Source organism: Rhinatrema bivittatum, chromosome 16 (genome assembly GCF_901001135.1).
Source record: "Rhinatrema bivittatum chromosome 16, aRhiBiv1.1, whole genome shotgun sequence".
Taxonomy (NCBI): Eukaryota; Metazoa; Chordata; class Amphibia; order Gymnophiona; family Rhinatrematidae; genus Rhinatrema; species Rhinatrema bivittatum.
The window spans coordinates 22058351-22083832 of NC_042630.1; the positions used below are offsets into that span (position 1 = coordinate 22058351).

Genomic DNA, 25482 nt, shown 5'->3' on the forward strand with positions numbered 1-25482 from the left:
GACCTGATCCTGCAACCATCACACGGTCCGATGCCAGGAAAACCTTGCCTCGAGAGGTGTTGAAAAGCGCTCCCAAGTAAACCAGCAAATGAGTGGGCTCCAAGTAGCTTTTCTGCAAATTCTGGATCCAGCCGAGCGACTGTAAGGTGAACATCACCCTCTGGACCGATCTCTCGCAGTCCTCCCTTGACTTCGCTCGACTCAACCAGTAGCCCAGGTACGGGTGAACTAGGACCCCCTCCTTGCGAAGGAACTTCGCCACGACCACCATGACCTTGGTGAAAGTGCGTGGAACCATTGCCAGGCCAAAAGGAAGGGCTCGAAACTGGAAATGTTGACCCAGGACCTTGAATCGCAGTGCGAGAAGCAGAATATAAAAATCTAAATAAATAAAATAGCCAGATAAGCCACTAAATATTTAGTCAGACAACTCAGGGAAATGGGCATAATGGGGAGGAGTTGAGCTAGCTGGATAAGTTATCCGGCCAATTCCGATATCCAAAGATAGTCAGTTAATTTATCCGGTTAACTCTGGACAGGCCACAGGGCTGTCCTAAGGTTAGCCAGATAAACTTATCTGGCCATGCCACTGAATATACAGCTGAATATGGAGCTCTAAATTTTCAGTGTAAATTTTCTGAAGCAGGCACAAGTCACAGGTTTTCTTCCTGAAAAGTAAGCATACAGTGCCAAGGAGTGTACTGTTCAATTGTTAATGCCTACCCTGAGAGCTTACACTTTGTTCAGCTAGCTGTAGGTGCCTTCCTCAGAGAGCTTATGCTTTGATTCTATTTGCCATACCTAGCCAAAATAGTCTTGGATGCAAGAATGTATCCAAAAGTTGGGATGCACAGTGCCAATCTCATAAGCAAGGCCATTTTGGCAAGACATGGCAAATAAAATGAACGCATAAGCTCTCAGGTGTGTACACCTACAACTAGCTCTCTAGAGTGGCATCTACAGCTGAACAGTACACCAAAGTTAGGATGCCCAGCAATAGCATAGCATTCGGCTGTAAGTGCCTACTCAAGAGAGCTTACACTGGAAATTAAACCCTGGGTCCAAGGTTGAATAAATTCACATTTCTGGTGGCTGAAGTTATTCTATTGCAGTGCCCAGTGAGGTAAAAGCACAAAGACACTATCACATTGGACACAGCAATAGAATAACATGGCTACCAGAAATGTGAGTTAAGTTTTACTCATGCTCTGACCCAGGAGTTACATTTCCAGTGTTATAAAAATGTGCTTTAAGCTGTTTGCCCTTTATCACATTTCCCTGCATTGCTGAGGAATAGCTAATGCTTTCTTTAACATGGGATTTGCATGCACTCTGCTAATTTTAGTGCTAGTTTTTACTCCTGTTTTAGTGCACATTTTTTCTGTGTTAAAATCCCTGTTAAATGTGTATTAAAGACGGAATAAAAAAATCTGCGCTAACATGGGCACGCCTTATTACATCAGTCCCCTGTGATCAGTCAGTGACAACCTTGGAAGGAGTTCTAACAGTGACACATAGAGACTGCTCAGTGAGATGCTGGAAGGTGCTCTGGCAGTGACACCTAGAAGTAGCTGATGAAAGAGCTGCAAACTGCTTCCTCAGTCACAGGAGGACACCACAGCCCTCAGCATCTACACCAAAAAAGATATGGGAGAACACAAGGGGAAATAGCTTAGCTCCAGAATGACAGCCTGAAAAGCAGTAAAATGAGTGAGGCCCAGATGGGAAGACATAGAAATTACAACAAAAAAATAAATGCTGCGAAACATCAGCATTGATGTCCCTTGAATGCTGAAACACTGTTTGGTTTTAGCACTCTTGAGAAAGGAAGAAGCTGGGTGGACTCTCAGTGGGTGTACTGGACTAAGAGAAGGTTCCCTAGTTCTATTGTCTCTCGTTTCCTGTTATTCTGTTCTTGCTGTTTTTCAGTTCCTTAAGTACTGGATTCTTGCTCAGCTAGGCTTTCCCAAGCCCTTCTCATGTTTTAAGCTCAAACTTTGCAGTTTCCTTAGTCTGAAACATGCTCTAAAGGGACTTCAGTTTTGCTGTCATACAGAGGACCAGAAGATATTCGTACCTACGCGCGGGCGTAGATTTGTGCGCGCATTTGCAGGCAAATTCTTTTTAGATGGTACAAAGTTTAAATCTCTTTTGCATATTGAAATTGTACTGGGTTTTTTTTTCTGAGGCTTTTTAGCTTTCTCCAAAACAGGCTCAAGGTAGAGACAATAGGAGAATTTGGGTAATATAGAATGGCTCCATATTTGACAGAAAAGCGCAGTTGCTTACCTGTAACAGGTGTTCTCCTAGGATAGCAGGATGTTAGTCCTCACATGTGGATGACATCATCCGATGGAGCCCAACATGGAAAAGTTTTGTCAAAGTTTCTAGAAGCTTTGACTGGCACACTGAGCATGCGCAGCATGCAACTATCTGCACATCCATGCAAGGTCCCCCTTCAGTTTCATAACATAGATAAAAATACGAGTGAAAAAATAAAATAAACCGGAAGGAGAACCCAACTCCGATCCTGTCGACCATCTTTGTCTAAGCAGATGAGCCACCAACATCGCCATGGCCTGCATAGAATGAGCTTTGATGCAGCCTGTCAGCTGAAGGCCTGCTCGCGCATAGCGGAAGGCAATGCAATCCAACAGCTAGTTGGACAAAGTCTGTTTACCCACCACCACTACCAGCCTATTGGTATCGAAGGACACAAAGAGCTGAGTGGACTGCCTGTGACCGGCTGTGTGTTCTAAATAGAGAGCCAAGGCCCTCTTGCAGTCCAAAGTATGAAGAGCTCATTCCCCTGGGATGGAATGAGGCCTGGGAAAGAAGGCAGGTGAAACAATGGACTGATTAATGTGGAAAGCAGTCACCACCTTAGGTAGGACCAACACGATCATGAAGAAACCTCATATGGCAGGTACATAACCAAGGCCTGAAGCTCACTGACTATAAGAGCCAAAGTAATCGCCACTAGGACTAAACTTTCCAGGTGAGGAACTTTGGGTCACAGGAATGGAATGGCTTGAAGGGAGGATGCATGAGCTGCGCCAGGTCAATGTTGAGGTCCCAGGACACAACAGGAGGCTGAAGAGGGGGTTTCAACTGAAGCAGACCCCTCACAAAATGACCCACTAAAGGCTGCACCGATATGGGTGTGCCAGTGATACCCGATGGTACGCACCTACAGCGCTAAGATGGACCCTGACTGAGCTGGTTTGAAGCCCAGACTCGGAAAGATGCCACAAGTAGTCCAACAGCTTGGGAAGGGGGCATGAAAATGGATCCAAATCATGCCCTGCACACCAGGAGGAGAATCTTCTCCATTTCAAACTATAAGACTTCCTACTGGAAGGCTTTCTAGAAGCCATTAGCACCTGGAAGACACTGTCCAAGAGATCCAAGGGCTGAAGAACTAGGCGCTCAACATCCTCGCCGTTAGGGCTAACGCCCAGAGGTTCGGATGGCGCAGGGTACCCTGGTTCTCAGTTATCAGATTGAGCGCGGTCCGCAATCGAATGGGGTCCCTGATTGACAGATCCCGAAGGAGAAGGAATCAGACCTGTCGGGTCCAATAAGGTGTCGCGAGGATCATGGTCCCTCTGTCCTGTTGAAGTTTCAGCAGGGTCCTCAAAAGGAGCGGGAGAGGAGGGTATGCGTATAGCAGACCCCTCACCCAGTGAAGGAAGAAGGGGTTTCAGGCCAGATGTGCGCCCCCCCCCCCCCCCGGCAACAGGGAGCAGAAACTGCTCACCTTGTAGTTGTACAGGGAGGTGAAGAGGTCCACATCTGGGGTTCCCCACCGATGAAAGATTTTGGCCGCTACCTCCGGATTTAGGGACCACTCGTGTGGCTGAAAGGAGCAGCTCAGCTGGTCTGCCAGTACGTTCAGAGTCCCAGATGGGTACGTCGCTCATAGTAACATCCCCTGTGACAGGACCCAGGACCACACCTGCACCACCTCGTGACAGAAGAGGAATGATCCCATGCCTCCCTGTTTGTTGACATACCACATTGCAACTTGGTTGTCCGTCCGGATCAGGACTTCCTTGTGCGACAACCGGTTCCTGAACACCCAGAGGGCGTAATGGATCGACAAAGCTCCAAAAGGTTTATCTGACAGTGGGCTTCGTGAGCGTGATCTGCATGTGGAGGTTGTCCACATGGGCTCCCCAGCCCTGAGGAGAGGCGTTGGTGGTGAGGACCACTTGAGGCGGGGAAGCCTGGAAGGGAATTCTCTGTTCCAAATTGGAGAGGTTTTCCCACCAGGATAGACACGCCCTCAGAGGTTCCGTGACCGAGACAGGGCTCGAGGTCCTGGGAGGCCTGTTGCCACTGCGACTGCAAGGTCCATTGTGCCCTTTGCATGCGCAAGCGGGCGAGAGGGGTAACATGGACAGAAGCTGCCATGTGGCCCAACAAACGGAGCAGAAGGTGGTCGTTCACCTGCTGGCTGCTGCGTATGAAGGTTGTCAACGAAGCGAGGGCAAGAGTCCGATCGCGGGGCAGACATGCTTTTACTTGCACTGTGTCCAGCCTGGCTCCTATAAAGTCCAGTTGGGGAGACGGGCAGAGGTGAGACTTTGGGTAGTTGATTGCAGAGTCTGCACAGTCAGGGCTAAAGCATTCAGTGCCCCTGCACTGGAGTCGCTTTTGATCAACCATCATCTAGGTATGGGAAGACGTGCACCGCATGGCACCTGATCGCGGGAGCAGAGCCAGTCTCCTCTTTTGAGGAGCGGTATCAGAGTGCCCAGAAAAACCATCTTGAATTTTTCTTTTAAGAGAAATTTGTTCAATGCCCTGAGGTCGAGAATGGGGCGCAAGCTTTCATTTCTCTGGTTTGAGGAAATACCTCAAACAGAACCCTCAGCCCTGCTGACGGCGATGAACAGATTCTACCACTCCTGCTGAGGGCGATGAACAGATTCTACCACTCCTGCTGAGAGAAGAACGGAGAGTTCTGTCCGAAATATGACCTGCTGGGCAGACCCCATGATGGATATGGGGGAGAATTCTCTGGAAGCCGTAAGAAATTGAGCTGGTACCCCTGATGGACTATGGTAAGGACCCATTGGTCTGAAGTGATGGTCCTCCAGACTTATCAGCAAAGCCACTGGGGGATCCGTTGCCAGGGTACATTTGGCTGACTCTTGCTCCCTTGCCGCCAGTCAAAAGCCTGTCGCCGGGGCTTGCTGGGGCGCTGGTTGATGCCTAAGTGCTCACTGCCAATAGGAGCAGCCCCTGGAGCTAGTGTGTGGCGTGCAAGCTCAAGAGGCAGGGGATAATATTTCCTCTGCTTGTAAAAAAATTTCTGGAACTTGACATGGAAGATTTCCTGACAGGAAGGAGCGTCCGAAGTGCCAGCGGAGAGTTGTTGGAGGGTTTCATGGTGGTCCTTCATTCAACTGATCCACCACATCCCTGACCTTATCCCCAAAGAGGTTGTCACCTGTGCAGGGGAGATCAACCAGCTTCTCCTGCACCTCGGGATGGAGGTCAGAAGTCCAGAGTCAGGCCATTCTACGGGTGCCGATGCCCTCCGTGGCTAATCGGGCCACTGTCTCGAACACATTGTAGGTGGATCTCACCTTGTCTTTGTCAGCCTCTAGACCTTGCAGGACAATGGCAGAGAGTGACTCCTGTTGCTGATGTGGCAAGCTCTCTGCGAGGTCCTGAACCCGCTTCTACAGGTTCTGGTTGAATTGGGTCATATACAACTAGTAGACGGCAATCCAGGCGATGAGCATAGCGCCCTGAAAAACCTTCCTGTCCAGAGCATCAAGCTCCCTATGTTCTTGCCCTGGAGGGGCAGCAGCATGGGTATGGGAGCGCTTGGCCTTTTTGAGGGCGGACTCCACGACCACCGACTAGTGAGGGAGGTGCCTCTCGAATCCCAAGGCCTGCTCTACCAAGTAGGTGGCGTCCACCTTCCTATTGACTGGAGATATGGAGATTAGGTATTCCCACATCCGAAGGAGAAAATCCTTAAAGATGTCATGGATGGGAACCGTCACGATTTCCTTGGGAGCCTCGACGAACTGGAGTACTTCCATCATCTTATGTCGCGCATCCTCTTCCATAAGAAAGGAATAGCCTTGGCCATGGCCCTGACGAACCCCACAAAAGAAAGATCCTCTGGGGGGGGGGACGACCGACAACTTTCCTCCAGCAGAGAAGGCTCGAAGAGGGGGTCATCCGAGAACTTGGATGAAGACTGATGAATCCTCCTCCCACGGGTCCTAAGGGCCTTCTTCCTCACTAAGGCCATCATGGGACTGGCGTGGGCGAGGTCTGTGGAGGATCCTAGCCCTGGGCTCCAAAGGCTTTGAAGGCACCGAGGACCCCACAGGAATCAACGGTTCCCCTGGCAACAGAGGGACCGAGGGCTGCAGGAGGCTATAAAGGCCGGGCAAAGGCTTGGGAAACCGGCACTGGCCATGTCTTCCTCCTCGGAGGATCCAATGATAGGGATCGCTCCTGAGGGGGGCATCAGTGGCCACTGTGGAACTGATGGTCCCTCGGGCACCGGCTGCGTCGGAAATGCACCACGAAGGACATTCAGACGCTCAAGCAGGGGCACCAAAATAGACGGTGCAGGGACTGGCACCAGTATGGGGGCCGGTGGTGGGGTTGGCTTGACGCTTTGCAGAGCTCAAAGCACTGCATTCTGTACCCTGCAGTCCAGCCCCTCCTGAAAGTCCGGTGAAGCCAGGATTGAGGGAGGGGGATGAGGCATCACCGGTGCTTCTTCAGCCCTCTAAGGCACGGTGCCTGGCACCGATATTGGTGGGGAACACCTGTGACTTCCAGGTACATCAGAAGACGGGACCTCTGGGCCACAGGGACGCTTCGGTGGCGGTATGACAGCCGCCAGTACCGCACCGGAGCTGTGCGCCGACAGCGACCAGAGGTGATGCCTGCGGGATTTCCCATAGTCTTGCCCCGGTCTTTCCCCAGTGGATCCCGATGTCTTGGAAACTGGCAAGACCATAGAAGACCACTCAGTGTTCCCTTGGTCCTTTTGAAGATGCAGTCGGAGAAGTAGCGAGGGGAAGCATGTTGAGAGGCTCCCCCCAACCCCCAGGTGTCGAGGACTCCAACGCAGGTGTGGATGGAGCGGAGTTTTTGAAACTGAAACGTTTCTCAATTTTATCCAGGCGTGCACGATGTTCCTTGGGGTCATCTGGTCACACAGCTGATACCCTTGGACGTCATGTGAGGCCCCCAGGCAGAGGATGCAAACCTCATGCGGATCCATGATGGACATGGTCCATAGGCACTTGGGGCCACCGGCGAAAACCGGAAGATGCCATGAAAAAATAACCTGGTCAATGAACCAGGGGCCCACAGAATGGGATACCAGGAATCGACCTCAAAATGGACAGAAAAATTTTTTCTCCCTACCATGCCATGGAGAGGAACCGACTGCGAAGGGGGACCCAGCGATGGGATGAAGAAAAAACCTGATTTTTAAAAGAAAAAAACGAGATAGAAGCTCCAGAACCACGAGGCAACTGCACCGTAGAAAAAAGAGACTGAAGAGGGACCTCGCGTGGACGCACAGATAATGGCATGCTGGGTGTGCTCAGTGTGCCAGTCAAAGCTTCTAGAAACTTTGACAAAAGTTTTCCATGCCGAGCTCCATTGGATGATATCACCCACATGTGAGGACAACCATCTTGCTTGTCCTAGGAGAAGACATTATCTGGGTTATCATGTAGAATTGAGACAGAAACATTGATATAAAAAAGATAGAAATCAGACTCACTGATTGGACTGAGGGTCCCATATGCACTATCGGCCATGGTGGGCTGCTTCATTCTGTCATGGTATCTCTTATTGGGGTACACCACCTAAGTAGCAGTACAGGACTGCAAGGCAGGACACTAGACTTGACAGAGGCTGGTCTTCTGCCTAGCCATACCTCTCACCCACAGGTTGGGCCCATGGGTTCTTCAATAGGGCTTGACTGCAGCAGCAATACATCATGGTCAGTACAATAGAACAAGGCTGGACACAGACACTGGCTGGAAGCTTGAACATAAAGTGCAGGCAGGGCTTAGCAAGGCAAGATGAGGCAAGGCTTGAACTGTGGACAGAGATAGCCTGGAGCATGGTTAAATTAGATAATGGGGCTGGGCTCAGAACAAGGACTGGGGCTGAGGACAGACAGAGACAAGGCAAGGTACTGAACATGGACAGGGAGAGACACCGGCAAGGCAGGAAAATGAACAGGGACTTGGACAGGGAATGGATGTTAGTAACTGGATAGAGCACAACAAGACCAGACAAAGAAAGAAATGGACAAGACAGACTAGGACATGACTGAACAAGAACTAAGCAAGGAATATAGAAGTCTGAAGGCTATAAGGTTGGAGGCCAGTAGGCCGCAGCTATAGGCCCGAAGACCCATAAGTACAGAGAAGCCTGGATATGCCACACACAGAAGGATACAAGAGTTGAGCAGGCCCAGAGGTCACAAGGCAAGGTAAGGTCTAGAGTAGGCCACAGAGCAAGAATAGCCTAGATAGGCTGCAAGGCAAGGGAAGGCCTGAGTAGGCCACAGAGCGAGAAGCAAGAAGGCCCAGAGGCCACAGGGCAAGGAAAGGCCTGAGCAGACCACAAGGCAAGGAGCAAGAAGGCCCAGCGATCACAAGGCAAGATAAGACCAAGATAGGCCACAAGACAAAGAGCAAGATGGAAGAAAGCATGGAGCAAGGTAAGCATGGCTAGGTCAGATAGCCAAAAGTGACTCAATGAAGAGGCAAAGGTACATTGGCAAGGCTAGATTACAAAGGACTGGAGCTTGGGTGTGGTGCGAGCAGTGAGGAGCTTGGCAAGATTGGAGCTTGCTGAGGTCCCCTAGTGGAGAGAAGGCTGCACCACAGGCTGAATCAAAAGGCAAGAGAAGAGATGGCTTGGTTAGTTCTGAACAGAGCTCACTGAAGGCCTCTGCTGGTGAGGAGGAGTCATAGCTTGCAGAATCGGGGCACAGTAAGGCTATGAAGCAGGGAAACCATGTCACCATGTAAGCAGATTTGATGGGCTCACTTGGGTATTGTGAAATTTGTAGCAATATTCCTTATAAGCAGTGCATGCGTGTATAGACATAGATTATGAAATTAGTGCACACAGGGAAACAGCATGCACAAAAGGAAAATAGAATGGTATTTCAAAGAACATTGGGCTCAAATTTGTATACTGCATTGCACACAAGCACTTTTTTTTGTGCAAATTGCCCACAAAAATTTAGTAGACATGTTGGTTTGGAGATTTAATCCTGATCTAGGGCTGGCTTAGTTCTTCAATGGTAATACGGAAGGTCCCCTGTTCAATTCCTGAGTTGGGTCTTCTATTCCCCAGGTCAGCTGGGGATATTATGAAGGTTAATGTTTGCAGCCTACCGGAGTCTTGGTTGTTGCTTAAGGGTGACACCTAGTGGCAAGATTCACAGCCCACGATTGCAGGATTCTGGAAGGTCTGGAGCACAGCCCCTGGCCAGGACTGTCATATATATCTTATATATATTGGTGGGGATATAACATTGGGGAAAAAATACTTTTTTTTTTATTTTTTATTTTTATATAATACTACTTGGGTAGTTATAACATTGGGGTACTTGGGTAGTTATGAATGAAGGCTCATGGTTCCAGGATCTCAGCCCTGGTTCAGGCTGAGCTGGAAGTCCAAAGGAGCAAGAGGAAACTGCCAGGTCAAAAAAAAGTTTCCGAATCTAAAGGCTTTCTCATGCTTTTCCCCACTATACTATTTATTCTCAAAAACTGAGTTATGCTTTACTCTACATAAGAATCTGGGTAAAATTCTGTATGCTCATTATCTCAGCAGAGGGATTCAAGATCACTCTTCTCGACCATTTGAAATTCTACTACTTAAAAAGAAAATTTATATCTATGTGGAATGTTATGATTGTTATGGATGTATTGTTGTAAACTGCATTGGACCATTTTTTGGGACTCAGCAGAATATATAAAAAGGTGTAAATAAATCAATCTTTTCTGAAATCCAGAGCTTTTGGAGAATTTACTAGGGAGGTGCTTTCATTTTTAGTGACATTGCCTATTTTGTTCCTAAACTGAAACAATAAAAGAATTCCCAACATATAATTTTTAAATATTTTGTAATTTAAAGCACACTTTGTAGGTAATTTTTAAAGGAGTTACACATGTAACTGTAACATACTATCGTAGCAACTTAAAAAAGCCATTTACACACGTAAAGTGCACTTACATGTGAATATCCTATTGACAATTCAATGGCATATATTGTAGCAATTTTCAAAAGCCCACTTACATGGGTAAAGTGCATTTACATGTGTAAAAACCATATTGCCTAACATCCTCAACATGTACGAAGCTGATACCTGCTGTTGAATCCCTGCACGATGACGATCAGGCTGATGGCCCTTTCTCAATGCAGGAAGGTCTTGGCTTGAGCAATGTCTAGCAGGGCTCTAATAAAATCCAATTGAGGTGACGCTCTGAGATGGGGATTGGGATAGTTGATAACGAACCTTAGTGTCTCCAATACCGGATGGTCGAGCGCATGGATCCAGCAGCCCCTGCCTGAGGTGCTCTTGACCAGCCAATCATCCAGATATGGGAAAGCTTGAACTCCCAGTCTGGGAAGGTATACTTCCACCATGGCCAGGCATTTCGTAAAGACACGTGGGGCTGACACAATCCCAAATGGCAGCATGTGATACTGGAAGTGCTGTTTTCCTCACCACAAATCAGAGATACTTCTGGTGACTTGGGAAGATCTTGGTGTGTTTTTACGTGTCTTTTAGATCTAGGGATCAAGGGGCCCAGGGAAACCATCTTATAAAGGTTAATGTTTGCAGCCTACCGGAGTCATGGTCATTGCTTAAGGATGACATCTAGTGGCAAGATTCCAAACTTAGCTTGCACTTTAACCCCGCAGCCCACCCTTTCCCCTCCTCCTCTCTGCCTCTCCTTTTCTCCCCCTTTCTTCACCCCAAAGACTCCAAAATATAGTGTTTCTTCCCCCTAAGCAATGACGCCTAAATTATGTTATAAGTTTCCCCTCACCCTCTTTTAAGCCTACCCTACCATTCTCCCCCCCCCCCCCCCCCTCTCCCTGTCACTGCCATCATTGGTCTGGTACCTACCAGCCCACCTGTACATATTGTCTATTGTTAATTTATTTTCTTCAAATATTCCTATCAAATTTCTCTCTTTCCCTATCCTTCCCTACTGCTGTCCTCTCTCCTCCTTCATTAATGTTCCCCCCTTCCCTTCCCTGTTTATTGTATTTCTCTCTCTTGTTATTTTGTTACAATGTAAACCAGCATGATGTTCCGACGAATGTCGGTATATAAAAATCAACAAATAAATAAATAAATACATAAATAAAATCTTGAACTTTTCTTTTTTTAATGAATTTGTTCAAAGCCCTTAGGTCTGGGATGAGGAGTCCTCCTGTTTTCTTTGGTATTAGGAAGTACTGGGAGAAAAATCCCCACCCTCTTTGCCTTGGTGGAACTGGTTCAACCTCTCTGGCCGTTAAGAGGGAGGACACCTCAATTATTAGTACCTCCGATGTGCTAACGGGCCCCAAAACAGGCTCGGGGAGGGCAATTTGGTGGGGCATCCAATAAGTTCAATTGGCACCCTTGACAAACAATGGTTTGTCAAGGGTGCCACTGGTTCATGAAGTACTGCAGCCTTTCCCCCATTGGGCTACATTCCCTATGATCTAGTCATAACCCATCCCTGGAGTTGACTGATGAGCCGGCTAGGGCTTCGGGGCTTTTTACTGCCTGGGATGGCCACAAGAGCCCTGATGTTGTTGACAGGAACACGAGGGCAGAGGATAGTTCCTTCTCAGATGGAAGGAGGACTTCCTTTTATTTATTTAATATCTTTTATATACCGACGAACGTTGGGAACATCTCGTCGGTTTACAGAGAACAGAACTTAGCAACAGGCTTTACAATTGGCCTTGACCTTGCTGACCTCCTGGATGAGAAAGGTGGGTCCAGAGTTCTGGTGAAGAGCTGCTGAAGGATCTCATGGTGGCTTGGATTTAGGCCACCACGTCCTTGACGTCATCTCTCCAGTGCACGGCACGTCAGCGAGCCGCTCCTGCACCTCTGGTCTGAGATCCGAGGCCCACAGCCATGTGAACCTGCAGGCGCCAATTCCCACTGCAGAGACCCTCGATGCTGTTTTGAAAACATCATAGGTTGAACGGATCTCATGTTTCTGCATTTCAGGCCCTTATGCTCCAGTGACAGGAGTGGCTCTTGTTATTGCTGAGACAGTTGCTCGACAACATGCTGCACCTTCTTCCAGATGGCCCACATAGACTGGCTTATATAGAGCTGGTAGGCAGCTATGCAGGCAATGAGCAGAGCCTCCTGGAACACCTTTCTCCCAAGAGTGTCCATCACCCTGTGACCCTTCCTCGGAGGTGCTAAGGAAAGGGTCAGAGAACACTTGGCCTTCTTGAGAGTGGATTTGACTACCATCGACTGGTAGGGAAGCTGACACTTGTCAAATCTGAGAGCCTTCTGCACGAGAGAACACATCCATTTTCCCGTTCATGGGAGGCAAAGTAAGGGGGTGGTTCCCACATTCTCAGCAGTAACTCCGCAAGGATCTCATGCATTGGGACTGCCATGATCTGCTTGTGAGGCTCCAAGAACTGGAGGATATCTAGCATTTTGTGCCTGGTATCATCTTTAGTCATTAACTGAAAAGGGGATGGCTTCTGGCCATCAACTGGACAAAACCTGCGGAGAGGTCTTCTAGCGGGGACTTCTTTTGCTCTTCTGGAGGAGTTGGATCTGAGGGGAGACCATCAGAAGCACATTTATTTATTTAAAATTTTTATATACCGCGCAAAGGGTAGGGGTCTATCCGTCTAGGGCAGGGGTGGGCAAGTCCGGTCCTCGAGGGCTGCAAACCAGTCGGGTTTTCAGGATACCCCTAATGAATATGCATGAAATAGATTTGCATACAACTGAGGCAGTGTGTATGCAGGTCTCTCTCATGCATATTCATTAAGGATATCCTGAAAACCCGACTGGTTTGCAGCCCTCGAGGACCGGAATTGCCCACCCCTGGTCTAGGGAGACCACGGATGAGTCATCCCCTCCAGGGATCATACATGCTCTCATCCCCATTGTCATCGAACAGGGCGCTGGGCGCTCAACCTTCACCCAGCAGTGCAGGCACCGATGGAACTAGACAAGGGGCTGCAGGTCCCAGTACCTTTGCAGTCTAGGGGGAGCTTCCTCCTCCTAGGACCCGGCAACAACGACTGGATTGTCAGGAGGCAGCAGCGGTGCCGCTGTTGGTGCCATCAGTGCTGCGACAGAGACCACGCATCACCTTCTCAACGGCCAGCTGTACACGCCTCTCCAGTTCCTCCTTAAACATCACTGATACCAACCCCAGCTGGGACAGAGGAGTTGTAACCAGATCCTCTTCGGAAATGAAAGGAGGATCGGTAGCTGAAATCAGAACTGATGGAATCCATGGAGTACTCAGGCATCAATGGAGGCCCGACTGCGAAACGACAGGCTCCACAGAAGAGAATGAAAGGGACCCCACGTGGATGTGTGGTATGATGCATGCTGAATATGCTCAATGAGGCTCAGTCAAAGTTCTAGAAACTTTGACATGTTTTCCGTGCAAGGTTCCATCCAATGAAATCACACATGTGTGAGGACTGCCAGCCTGCTTGTCCTCAGAGAAAGTGGAGATGTGTTAGAGACATTTAAATATCTCCAGGGAAGAACAAGTTTGCTTACTGTAAATAGTGTTTTCCGTGGATAGCAGGATGAATTAGCCATGACTTTGGGGAACATCCTCTGGTCCTCTAGGTGGCGGAGCTTTCTCAAAGCACACAAAGCTGTGCTCTATGTGCCCGTGTGGGAATATCTCCCATTTGACTCCCATCCTGCCTCAGTCTAAGCTCTGGATGGAGTCCGATAGGCGGCTGTCTGGGGAGGCGGCGGGAATTACATGGCTAATTCATCCTGCTATCCATGGAAAACACCGTTTACGGTAAGCAAACTTGCTCTTTTCTGCAGATAAGCAGGCTGAATTAGCCATGACTTTGGGGAGTCCCAAGCTGGAAGTTTGGAGCGTCGGAGCTCCCTGGGGGCAGTGTACCGCCTCTTCCAGTTTCTAATGATGCGATCAACCTGACCTGTGGTCACGGACAGTCTTTCACTAGTCCTTGATAGAGGATGGGTCGATCCTCTCTACCATCTGCGGCCACCTGCTGACCAGCAGCGGTGTAATGTGTAAGGCATGCAACAATGGTCGCATGGCGGCTTGTGAATGTCCATGACTAGCGCATCCCTTGTAATGCAATGGATGCCACAATAGCTTTGTTTTGGTGGCCTCGGTGCAGCATCAGAATGCTTTAAGTTTGCTGGAGCAAGACAGGATGCACTAGGACCCGGAGCCCAGGACTTCATCTTGAAGGATGCCCCAGTTGGGAGTGCTAGACTCAAGAGTGTATGCAGCGATCACAGTAGGTTGGGCAGATTTGGGATCCAATATGTGAAGACGCCTTCTGCGTCTGCCTTAAGTGGCTCCGGGAGACGGTTGGCACAGTTATCACCTGAGTAAGATGGAGAGCCGAGATAACCCCAGGAAGGGTGAAGACTCGCTCATAGCACTGCTCTGTCACAGCGAGATTCGAGATACAATGAAGCAGTGGATAAGCGCCCATCATTCACTGACCCTCTTTCCTGATCTGAGGGTGACCCGGGTGGACTTCCCCATGACACGATGTCCTTGGTGACAGCAGTCCGATGATGCATATAGCAGAAACCTGGGTTGAGTAGGCTCAGGCTAGAGTTTCACGGGACCACTCTCCTTGATTGCTGGCGTAGCCAAGGGATCCTTCGGCAATCTGGAGTTCAATGCTAGGTATGACACCAGGGATTCATCCTGAGGAGATGATAGGCTGCGAAGGCGCTATCGTACCCTGTCCAATGCCATTGCCCTTCTTGCTCAGCATGGGGGAGAAAATCTTCTACACACTTCATGGATAGCAGAGAAGGTTCGATCCGTGTTCTCCACTCCACCTTGCGTGCTTGGCGCAATTACTATGATAGTCCTTCCAGGCAGGGTACTACTGGAAGATCCCCCCTACCCCATGCTTCTGGATCAGTAGGTTCAGGTATGTTGATGAGTCCTTCAACCTCCCCAATGTTGGATGCTAGCAGGAGCGCATCGGGTGGAGGAAGGATCAACCTTCCTGACAGCAAGTCTCATGTATGTCCATGGGTGTTAACTTCCCAATGGGTGGATGAACCATGCAAGCATCCCATGGTCTCCGTGGACCATCGAGGTCCTAAATATGATACCGATCCCATTTAAGCTTCGTCTCTGAGTGGTCCTCATTGTATGCGGGATACAAGGAAATTATACGGTAGTCTCTTCGTTTCTGGGAAGAGGGAAGCATCTTGTACTAGGCGAAGCCCGTGTGGACAGACGGGGGAAGCCTGGATTCCCTGTTGCTTTTGGTGACCAAGGTGTACTAGGGCAGTCCCCCGCCTGACAAGGTAACCTGCCACTGCGTAGCTAGTTTCCCATTCTCAGGAGTAAGGTGTCACCGCATCCATCTACTGTGGAATCCCTGCACAGGCTGTGAATATTCAGAGTGAGGGCCTGGGCTCCTGTCTACTGCCAGACGAGTCCCGCTTCTCGGCGGCCATCTGTGGAGTCGATCCTCTTCCTTCTTCTGTATAGGGGATTGTCCTCTGGCCACCCGTGCAGGCCATGATTACCGCCCTCACCGGAATTGCTTGGGTTTGAATCTGATGTGTATGGGCGTCCCCGTCCTCGTTGGAGGCGTGGTACATCCTTTGGCGGATGGCTTTCCTTTGGGTCGCCATGAGGGTGACAAGCACCAGAGTTGCCACCTCTTACCCTCGTGATATGTTGATCTGGCCTGGTGAGGGAGGCAGGCATTGCATCCCTTTGTTGCCCACCTCGATTATTAGCGGGTTAGGTATAATCGCATGGCTGACGCCACTATCATTTTCCGACAGTTGACACTTGCTGGCTGGGCACTGCGCCCTGCCACTAATCCAGCAGTAGGCCATGGTCCTTGGATTTGGGTAGTTACATTTTGTTTTCCTTTATGCCGACTGTTGCCCAGGACCGCCAAAAAAATTTGCTGAATTTGGCGCTTTGTTTCCCGGTCTCTAACACATTTTTAGAACCCTAAGTCATCCCTTTCTCCAACGAGTTGAAGGATCTGAGCCCCATGTGACTCAGTCTTGCTGGTGGCTAGCTGGCCTTCAAGGCCGCCAGTTGCTGGTGTTCCGGTTAACAAACCCATTGTGTCACCTGTTTTCTGAGCGGGTGACTATCCCCGTAGAAAGATGTCTCACCCTGGGGGAATGAAGGTAGATCTGAGAACTGCCTCCCCAAGGCAATGAAGCACGGGAAAGCTGGACTGTGCTGTGGCAGGATCACTGGTGCCCCAGTCGCAACTAACACTGCTTCGTCGATATCTGAAGCTCAATTGACATTTATTTATTTATTTATGAACTTTTAATATACCGATATTCGTAGGTTACATCATACCGGTTTACAATAAACTCATGGAGAAAAGGAAATAGAAATTACAAATAACCGGGGAGGGGAGCAGGGGAGGAAGAGGGAGAGAGTGGGGGAAGGGAGATAGCCAGAGCCTGAGGAGCATGAAAAAACAAGAGTAGGAGAGACAGAGATAAAAGTAGATAGGAACTGGAATAACAGTGTTAACATAATCCTTACATGACCAATCCTTACATGACCTTACATGACATGACCAATACACTGGACAGGAGAAACATATTCTTCCTTCTTAGGCAAGAGGATGGATCTCACTGACTGGCGAGGCTCTCCTCTGATGAGGCCTAACAAGGTAAGTCCCTGTACACCTGCTGACCGGCCTCCTAGGCCTTGGCTATATTTATGTTGGAGCAATGCCTCCATAGGTCAGCGTACTTCCAGCATAGACTCTGCACGTCGATACATCGGTCAACTCTCCCCTGCAGCTCAATCAGGCCAAGACACCTCTGTGACAGCGAAGAGGGGTACGCAGCTTGGGATCCCCAAATGGGAATATACCCGCTGCTTTGTGGATAAGTAGACTAGATAGGCCATAAGATATTTTTCTGCTGTCGTGGTTCTATGTTTCAAAGCAAAGGGGACAGGTTCCTACTTTCCTGTTTCATGAAGCTGACAGAATATGGCAATGGGCAGTAGCTCATAGAACCTACTTCCAAATTCATTTTATGCATATACCCTAAATCCCTTAATTTCAAAAACCCTGGCCAAGCTGCACATAGATAAGCTAACTGTAATCCTAATAGCTCTAGCCTGGCCCAGATAAGAATGGTACTCTCTTCTTCAGCTGTCCAGCACAAGTCTGCTTCCTTAGCCAAATGGCATGATAGCAGATAGGAGCATGATAGCAGATAGGAGCAAAGAAAGAAATTCAAGCAAAAAAAGAAATACTTCCATGCTGCTGGCAACACCTCTGGGAAGAAGCCTTTAGGGGATAAGAGGAAACTAGGACCTCTAGCTGTCTGTCCCCTGGATCTACTGCATGCTAGAGATGATCAGGGATTACCAACCTGAGGGATGGCCCACAAAGGTACCTAACACCTCAGGGAGCGTCTTCTAACTTCTCTTCTTCTGTCCCTTCTTTCTTTCTTCTTAATTGCAGGCTTGCACCTCTACCATCTGCTGGAGACAGAGATATACTGAGGGACTGCAGGTGGCACTCTCGGTTATGTAACAGTGCTTCAAAGCTTTTAGTTTTCTGCCTCCATCTGCTAGTGGGGATGCAAAACACACTTGTCTGGACTGATCTGGGGTATGAACAGGAACTCTTAATTTTTATTTTGTAAGTTTTAAAAGTTAATAAAGAAATGCTTGAAAGAAACACATTCTCCAAACCCCCTACAAGGTTGATCTTGCTCCTGAAACCCATGCTGCATTTTACCTGGCAGTCCCTTTTCTCTACATTTGCAACCATCTCCTCCTTCACAATGGCCTACAGTCTTCCCTGGAATTATCTATAGTTTCCTGGTTCTGATTTTTTTCTTAAATTTAGGCAATAAATGTGTCTTTCACTATTCCTGAGGAACTTGCCATAATGTACTCTAGAACTATGTAGTATAGTGGTCACACAATCACTTCATTCAAATTCCTTAGCACTCATGTGAACCTCTGTCCTTCCACACTGAAGTGTCTCAGATTTCTCATCCAAAAATAAAAGTGACTGTGTGAAATAATTTCAAATGTTTTATTTGCTAGTTAAACATGCCAGAATCCTCATTCCAAGTCAAACATGAGGAACTGAGCTGATTTGACAAAATACAGGGTTATAACTACCAACATGGAAAAACCTCAGGGGAGGCACATCAAGACACACTAAACTACAAACTAGTGTTACACAGGTGCCAAGAACTAAATGTGTCATTGCATATCTGAGTTGCATGTTTAAAATGGCTCTTATGAGAGACCAAGACAACCTGGTCTTCCTTCTGCACTGAGTTTGTCTTTGTACAGAGATGCAAAGCTATAGATGCTCTTGAAAAACTGCCATTTCCTTGTTTTGATCAGGTTAATATTAGATGTGACTTTTCTTCTGATTTAGAGTGAATTATCTTTAAGACTGCATATTGTTAATTTTTTTGCACAGATCTGAGGCAGACCAGAGATTAGCCTCATTATTAATGGGCTCGGATTATTTTTAATCACCAGATCTAAAGGGTTAAATGAACACTTCAAAACACAATACAAATACTGTAATAAACTCTGGAAATACAGACAATAAAAACTGTAAAGTGAAATATGTGTTAAAAAGCTCAGCTTATAATAGGAAATCTCCTAGGAAATCCTCATTCTAAGTCTTGCTGGCCTACTAATTGTATAGGAACAGCAGTGGAAAACCAACTCCTAGCTAACATCACTTTGTGACATGAAGTTAGGCATGCAGTAGAGCTTTCAGCTTCGACTGGAGTTTAAAAATATGGAAAACTTGGCACATATCTTAGTGCTACATGACTGGATGCTGCCTTGGGTCTCATGGATATGCATGGCAGAAGACAAACAGAGAGGAGTATAGAAAATTCCATTTTTAAAGATTTAGAAGTTATTCTTGCCAACAAATGTGCTTTTCTTGTCTCTGTTAAAATTCTGTCACAATTTTCATAAATGACTCCTAATGCATGGGTTATACAGTTCCATATCTCTTAGAAAAGCAGGAACTACAAGCCCACAGATGTACTGGGAGTAAAACCAAGACTGGCTTAGTCTGTCCCTGATGACCTGGAGTTTGTGGGCAACTCCAGGCCACCAAGGATGTGCTGAGCCAGTTTTGGCTTTACACTTCATTGCATCTAGACATTTGCAACTCCAGTTTCCTTGGAAAACTACAGTTTACTACTGCCAGCTAGCCTTTACTTGGCAGCTCTACCCAGAATACTTAGAGCTGAACTATAAGACTAAGACTGCCTCTGAAAAGCTGGAGTATCGAGGAAGGTCTGAGTCACAGAAAATTGAAAAGTCTGTCTACTCTTCATAGAGGAGCATTGAGAAGTCATCATCTTGTGACTCCCCTTCCTTCCCTGTAAGAATATTTAAGTCATCTGAGCCAAACACCTCTTCCAGCTCCTTCTGACTTGCAGCTACCTCCTTCAACAAGTCATCAAAGCTGTCATCCTCAATGCATGCAGATACCGATCTTCCCCTTGCCACATTCATGTGATGGGCTAGCTCTGTGCCATGGAAGTCTGTGTCTGCGCCGGGGCACATCTTATCACAAGCAGGCACTTCAGCAATCTCTTTGGCATGTTGAAGGGAGCTGGGACGCTCAGGGCTACTGCGGTTCTTATTTCTGGGTGACAGGAATTTTTTCTTGCAACCTAAGAACATGTCAAACCACAATAGGAAGGTCAGAGGTTAGAACAAAACTGTGTGGATGGGTGTCTCAGTACTGTCACGGCAGGTGGTACTGTAGGATAGGATTAAGGTGAATTGAAAGAACTTATGGGCCGATACAGTACAGTGCGCTCTGGCGGAGCGCACTGTTAACCCGCATGTGGACACGCATTTTCGACGCGCTAGCTTTACCCCTTATTCAATAAGGGGTAATAGCGCGCCAAAAACGTGCGTCCAACCCCCTCGAAACTAATAACGCCTGCAACATACAAATACATGTTGATGGTCCTATTAGTTATGCCCGCGCGATTCAGAAAAGTAAAATGTGTAGCCAAGCCGCACATTTTACTTTCAGAAATTAGCGCCTACCCAAAGGTAGGCGTTAATTTCTCTCAGCACCGGGAAAGTGCACAGAAAAGCAGTAAAAACTGCTTTTCTGTTCACCCTCCAACTTAATATCATGGCGATATTAAGTCGGAGGTACCAAAAGTTACAAATAGTTAAAAATTAAAAAAAAAAAAATTAAAATGGGCCCTCGGCTTGTGGGTTGAAAACCGGAGGCTCAATTTTGCCGGCGTCCGGTTTCTGAACCCGTGGCTGTCAGCGGGTTTGAGAACCGAAGCCAGCAAAATTGAGCGACGGCTGTCAAACTTGCTGAGAGCTGCCGCTCCTGTCCAAAAAGAGGCGCTAGGGACGCACTAGTGTCCCTAGCGTCTCTTTTTACCGCAGGCCCTAATTTAAATAAATTCATTTACTGAATCGCACGCACAGGAGAGTGACCTGTGCGTGCGCCGGGAGAGCGGGTGCTCGCCTGCTCTCCCGCGATTTTTACTGTATCGGCCTGTTAGTGTGTTGAAGGTGTCTCAGTACTGGAAGAACAGAGGGTTCTGCAGGGCAGGATTAAGGTACATTGGCAGAGCTCTATATATGTTGGTGGGGGTCTCAGTACTAAAATAGCAAGAAGTGCTGCAAGGCAGGACTGAGGTGTATTGACAAAGCTGTGTGTAAAGGAAGTCTTAGAACTGGAATACCAGGAGGTCCTGCAGGCCAGGGTCTTACCTGATCTGATCTGTGAATGTTGTTCCCTTTCTGCTTTCTTAGACCTAAAAGCTATCATTTTATTCTCCTCTGACAACCAATCTTCCTTCTTCACTTTCTTTGGCACAGGATGACTTCCATCTGTGTGTAGAGGGAGCAGCGCAGTTACTGGAGAAAACAACATCAAGGGCAAAGATTGCTTTCAGTTTCCCCCTTCCCTTTTGAGCTCATGAGCTCACAAATTTGCAGACCAATTCAAAAGGGTAGCATGGAGCCTCCCCCTCCAGTTTGACACCCAGACTGTTCATCCTTCTTGCATACCCCTTGCAATGGCCCTGGCAGGGACTATAAACAGCTATAAGAATGATCAGGTTTATCAGGCACCAGAGGAGTAAAATATTCCAGGATAATGGCTACTCCATAAATATAACTAATTTAACCTAGTGCTGGATTGCTATTATGTGCTATGTGTATATTTTCACAGTATACTGCTGGATATGCATTGGTTAGAAGACCTTGTCCACCTTGCTTTACTAAAGTGCTGTACACTATATGCTGTGGATGAGGAGACACAACTGCTGATCTACATTCTGCCAGAAAAGCATAGCTCTTACCTGTAAAGGGTATTCTCTGAGGACAGCAGGATGATAGTCCTCACACTTGGGTGACAGTGACATCATTGGATGGAGTTCCAGTCCAGAACTTTGATCTCAAAGATTCTAGAACTTTCAAACATGCCCTACTGAGCATGTGCAGCTGTAGTTATCACCCTGCCCCCTAGGCAGAGTCCCTCAGTCCATGATATAGCTCTTACATCGAGAAACCAACTCCCAGGGGAGGTGAGGGGGTTTCATGAGCACTAAAAGAAAATTGGTTCTTACCTGTTATTTTTCGTTCCTGTAGTACCACGGATCAGTCCAGACTGCTGGGTTATGCCTCCCTTCCAGCAGATGGAGACAGAGAAAAACTTGAAGGGCACCCCCTCTTAACACGATGTGCCACCTGAATCCCTTCAGTATTAACAATATCAAAGTAGAATAAAACAAAATTATACCAATGGGTAGATCAAGCAAGAATAGAAATAATGCCATGTATAGAAACATAGAAATGACGGCAGAAGAAGACCAAATGGCCCATCCAGTCTGCCCAGCAAGCTTTCACACTTTTTTTTTCTCTCATACTTATCTGTTACTCTTGGCTCTTAGTAACCTTTTTTATTCTATTTCCCTTCCACCCCCGCCATTAATGTAGAGAGCAAGGTTGGAACTGCTTCTAAGTGAAATAGCTTAATTACTTAGGGGTATTAATCACCGCAATAAGCAAGCTACACCCATGGTTATCTGTTTATCCAGACTATGTAATTCAGTCCTTGTTGGTTGTTGCCTGAATATAGAACCACGTTTCTTCATTCCCCCCTGCCGCTGAAGTGGAGAGCCATGCTGGCTATGCATTGAAAGTGAAGTATCAGTCTTGCTCCCCTGCCGTTGAAGCAGAGAGCTATGCTGGCTTTGCATTAAAAGTGAAGTATCAGTCTTGCTCCCCTGCCGTTGAAGCAGAGAGCTATGCTGGATATGCGTGAAGTGTCAGGCTTTCTCCCCCTACCGATGAAGCAGAGAGCTATGCTGGCTTTGCATTGAAAGTGAAGTATCAGTCTTGCTCCCCTGCCGTTGAAGCAGAGAGCTATGCTGGATATGCGTGAAGTGTCAGGCTTTCTCCCCCTACCGATGAAGCAGAGAGCTATGCTGGCTTTGCATTGAAAGTGAAGTATCAGTCTTGCTCCCCTGCCGTTGAAGCAGAAGCTATGCTGGATATGCATGACGTGTCAGACTTTCTCCCCTGTCGTTGAAGCAGAGAGCTATGCTGGATATGCATTGAAAGTGCAGTGTCAGTCTTTCTCTCTTGCCATTGAAGCAGAGAGCTATGCTTTATATGCATTGAAAGTGAAGTATCAGGCTTATTTGGTTTGGGGTAGTAATCGCCATAACAAGCAAGCTACTCCCTGCTTTTTTGTGAATGCAAATCCTTTTTTCCACATTTCCTCATAGCTGCTGAAGCTTAGAGCAATGTTGGAGTCGCATTAACCGTGTGTATGTTTATTGAATAAGGGTATTATCACCAGGTAGTAGCCGTCGTTCTCGTGAGCCACCCACTCTTCATTCACATCCTCTAGACTTTATGGATCCACAGTGTTTATCCCACGCCCCTTTGAAGTCCTTTACAGTTTTGGTCTTCACCACTTCCTCCGGAAGGTCATTCCAGGCATCCACCACCCTTCTCTGTGAATACTTCCTGACATTGGTTCTGAGTCTTCCTCCCTGGAGTTTTAAATCGTGACCCCCTGGTTCTGCTGATTTTTTTCCAACGGAAAAGGTTTGTCGTTGTCTTTGGATCATTAAAACCTTTCAAGTATCTGAAAGTCTGTATCATATCACCTCTGCTCCCCCTTTCCTCCAGGGTGTACATATTTAGATTCTTCAATCTCTCCTCATAAGTCATCCGATGAAGACCATCCACCTTTTTGATCGCCCTTCTCTGTACCACCTCCATCCTGTCTCTGTCTCTTCGGAGATACGGTCTCCAGAACTGAGCACAGTACTCCAGGTGAGGCCTAACCAAGAACCTATACAAGGGGATCATCACTTCCCTTTTCTTACTCAATATTCCTCTCTCTATGCAGCCTAGCATTCTTCTGGCTTTAGCTATCGCCTTGTCACATTATTTCGCCGACTTCAGATTGTTAGACACCATCACCCCAAGGTCTCTCTCCTGCTCCGTGCATATCAGCCCTTCACCCCCATTTGAATACAGTTCTTCCGGATTTCCACACCCCATATATGCATGACTCTGCACTTCTTGGCATTGAATCTCAGCTGCCATATCTTCGACCACTCTTCCAGCTTTTAGGGATGGGCTCCACCTTAACCAAGGTGGAACCAGACTGCTGGCGCTAACCTTTAAAAAGGAGATAGAGCAGCTTTTAAACTAGAACAAAGGGGAAAGCCGACAGTCGTTCAGCTGCGCATGGTTCGGAGAGAGTTATTGTCAAAGGATACTAATGATGCATTAGAATTAGGGCATCCCGACAGTGAGGTTCCAATAATAAGAAAAGTAGTCCAAGGGCCCTAAAAACTCACCTGAGCTAAAAAATTCTAATTTATCCCTATCAATTAAAAAGCAGAATGAAAATACAAACAAAAAACAAAATCTGAAATGTTTGTATGCTAATGCCAGAAGTCTAAGAAGTAAGATGGGAGAATTAGAATGTATAGCAGTGAATGATGACATAGACTTAATTGGCATCTCAGAGACTTGGTGGAAGGAGGACAACCAATGGGCCAGTGCTATACCGGGGTACAAATTATATCGCAATGACAGAGAGGAGCACCCGTGAGGTGGTGTGGTGCTTTATGTCCGGGATGGCACAGAGTCCAACAGGATAAACATCCTGCACGAGACTAAATGCACAATTGAATCTTTATGGTTAGAAATCCCTTGTGTGTCGGGGAAGACTATAGTGATAGGAGTATACTACTGACCACCTGGTCAAGATGGTGAAACTGACAGTGAAATGCTAGAGAAATTAGGGAAGCTAACCAAATTGGTAGTGCAGTAATAATGGGAGACTTCAATTACCCCAATATTGACTGGGTAAATGTATCATCGGGACATGCTAGAGAGATAAAGTTCCTGGATGGAATAAATGATAGCTTTATGGAGCAATTGGTTCAGGAACCGACGAGAGAGGGAGCAATTTTAGATCTAATTCTCAGTGGAGAACAAGATTTGGTGAGAGAGGTAATGGTGGTGGGGCCACTTGGCAATAGTGATCATAATATGATCAAATTTGATTTAATGACTGGAAGGGGGACAGTAAGCAAATCCACGGCTCTCGTGCTAAACTTTCAAAAGGGAAACTTTGATAAAATGAGAAAAATACTTAGGAAAAAACTGAAAGGAGCAGCTACAAAAGTAAAAAGTGTGCAAGAGGCATGGTCATTGTTAAAAAATACCATCCTAGAAGCACAATCCAGATGTATTCCACACATTAAGAAAGGTGGAAAGAAGGCAAAACGATTACCGGCATGATTAAAAGGGGAGGTGAAAGAAGCTATTTTAGCCAAAAGATCTTCATTAAAAAATTGGAAGAAGGATCCAACAGAAGAAAATAGGATAATGCATAAACGTTGGCAAGTTAAATGTAAGACATTGATAAGACAGGCTAAGAGAGAATTTGAAAAGAAGTTGGCCGTAGAGGCAAAAACTCACAGTAAAAACTTTTTAAAATATATCCGAAGCAGAAAGCCTGTGAGGGAGTCAGTTGGACCATTAGATGATCGAGGGGTTAAAGGGGCACTTAGAGAAGATAAGGCCATCGCAGAAAGATTAAATGATTTCTTTTCTTCGGTATTTACTGAAGAGGATGTTGGGGAGGTACCCGTACTGGAGAAGGTTTTCATGGGTAATGATTCAGATGGACTGAACCAAA

The 25482-nt window shown here is 47.2% G+C and overlaps 1 protein-coding gene across 7 annotated transcripts in view; it reads right to left on the reverse strand.

Annotated features, from left to right (window-relative positions):
* Positions 1-18304: 18304 nt before the first annotated feature.
* The window catches only part of ZCWPW1 (zinc finger CW-type and PWWP domain containing 1), a 251709-nt gene continuing 244531 nt past the window's right edge, over positions 18305-25482 (reverse strand). For 4 of the 7 annotated variants that reach the window (XM_029580560.1, XM_029580562.1, XM_029580559.1 and 1 more), the window contains 2 exons: positions 21018-21164; positions 18305-19942 (listed from right to left, as the gene is read on the reverse strand). In XM_029580560.1, the coding sequence (XP_029436420.1) occupies positions 19590-19942; positions 21018-21164 (500 nt within the window). In that variant the 3' untranslated portion in view covers positions 18305-19589. The remainder of the gene's footprint in view (positions 19943-21017; positions 21165-25482) is intronic. The other 3 variants (XM_029580563.1, XM_029580561.1, XR_003853018.1) reach the window with 2 other exon arrangements.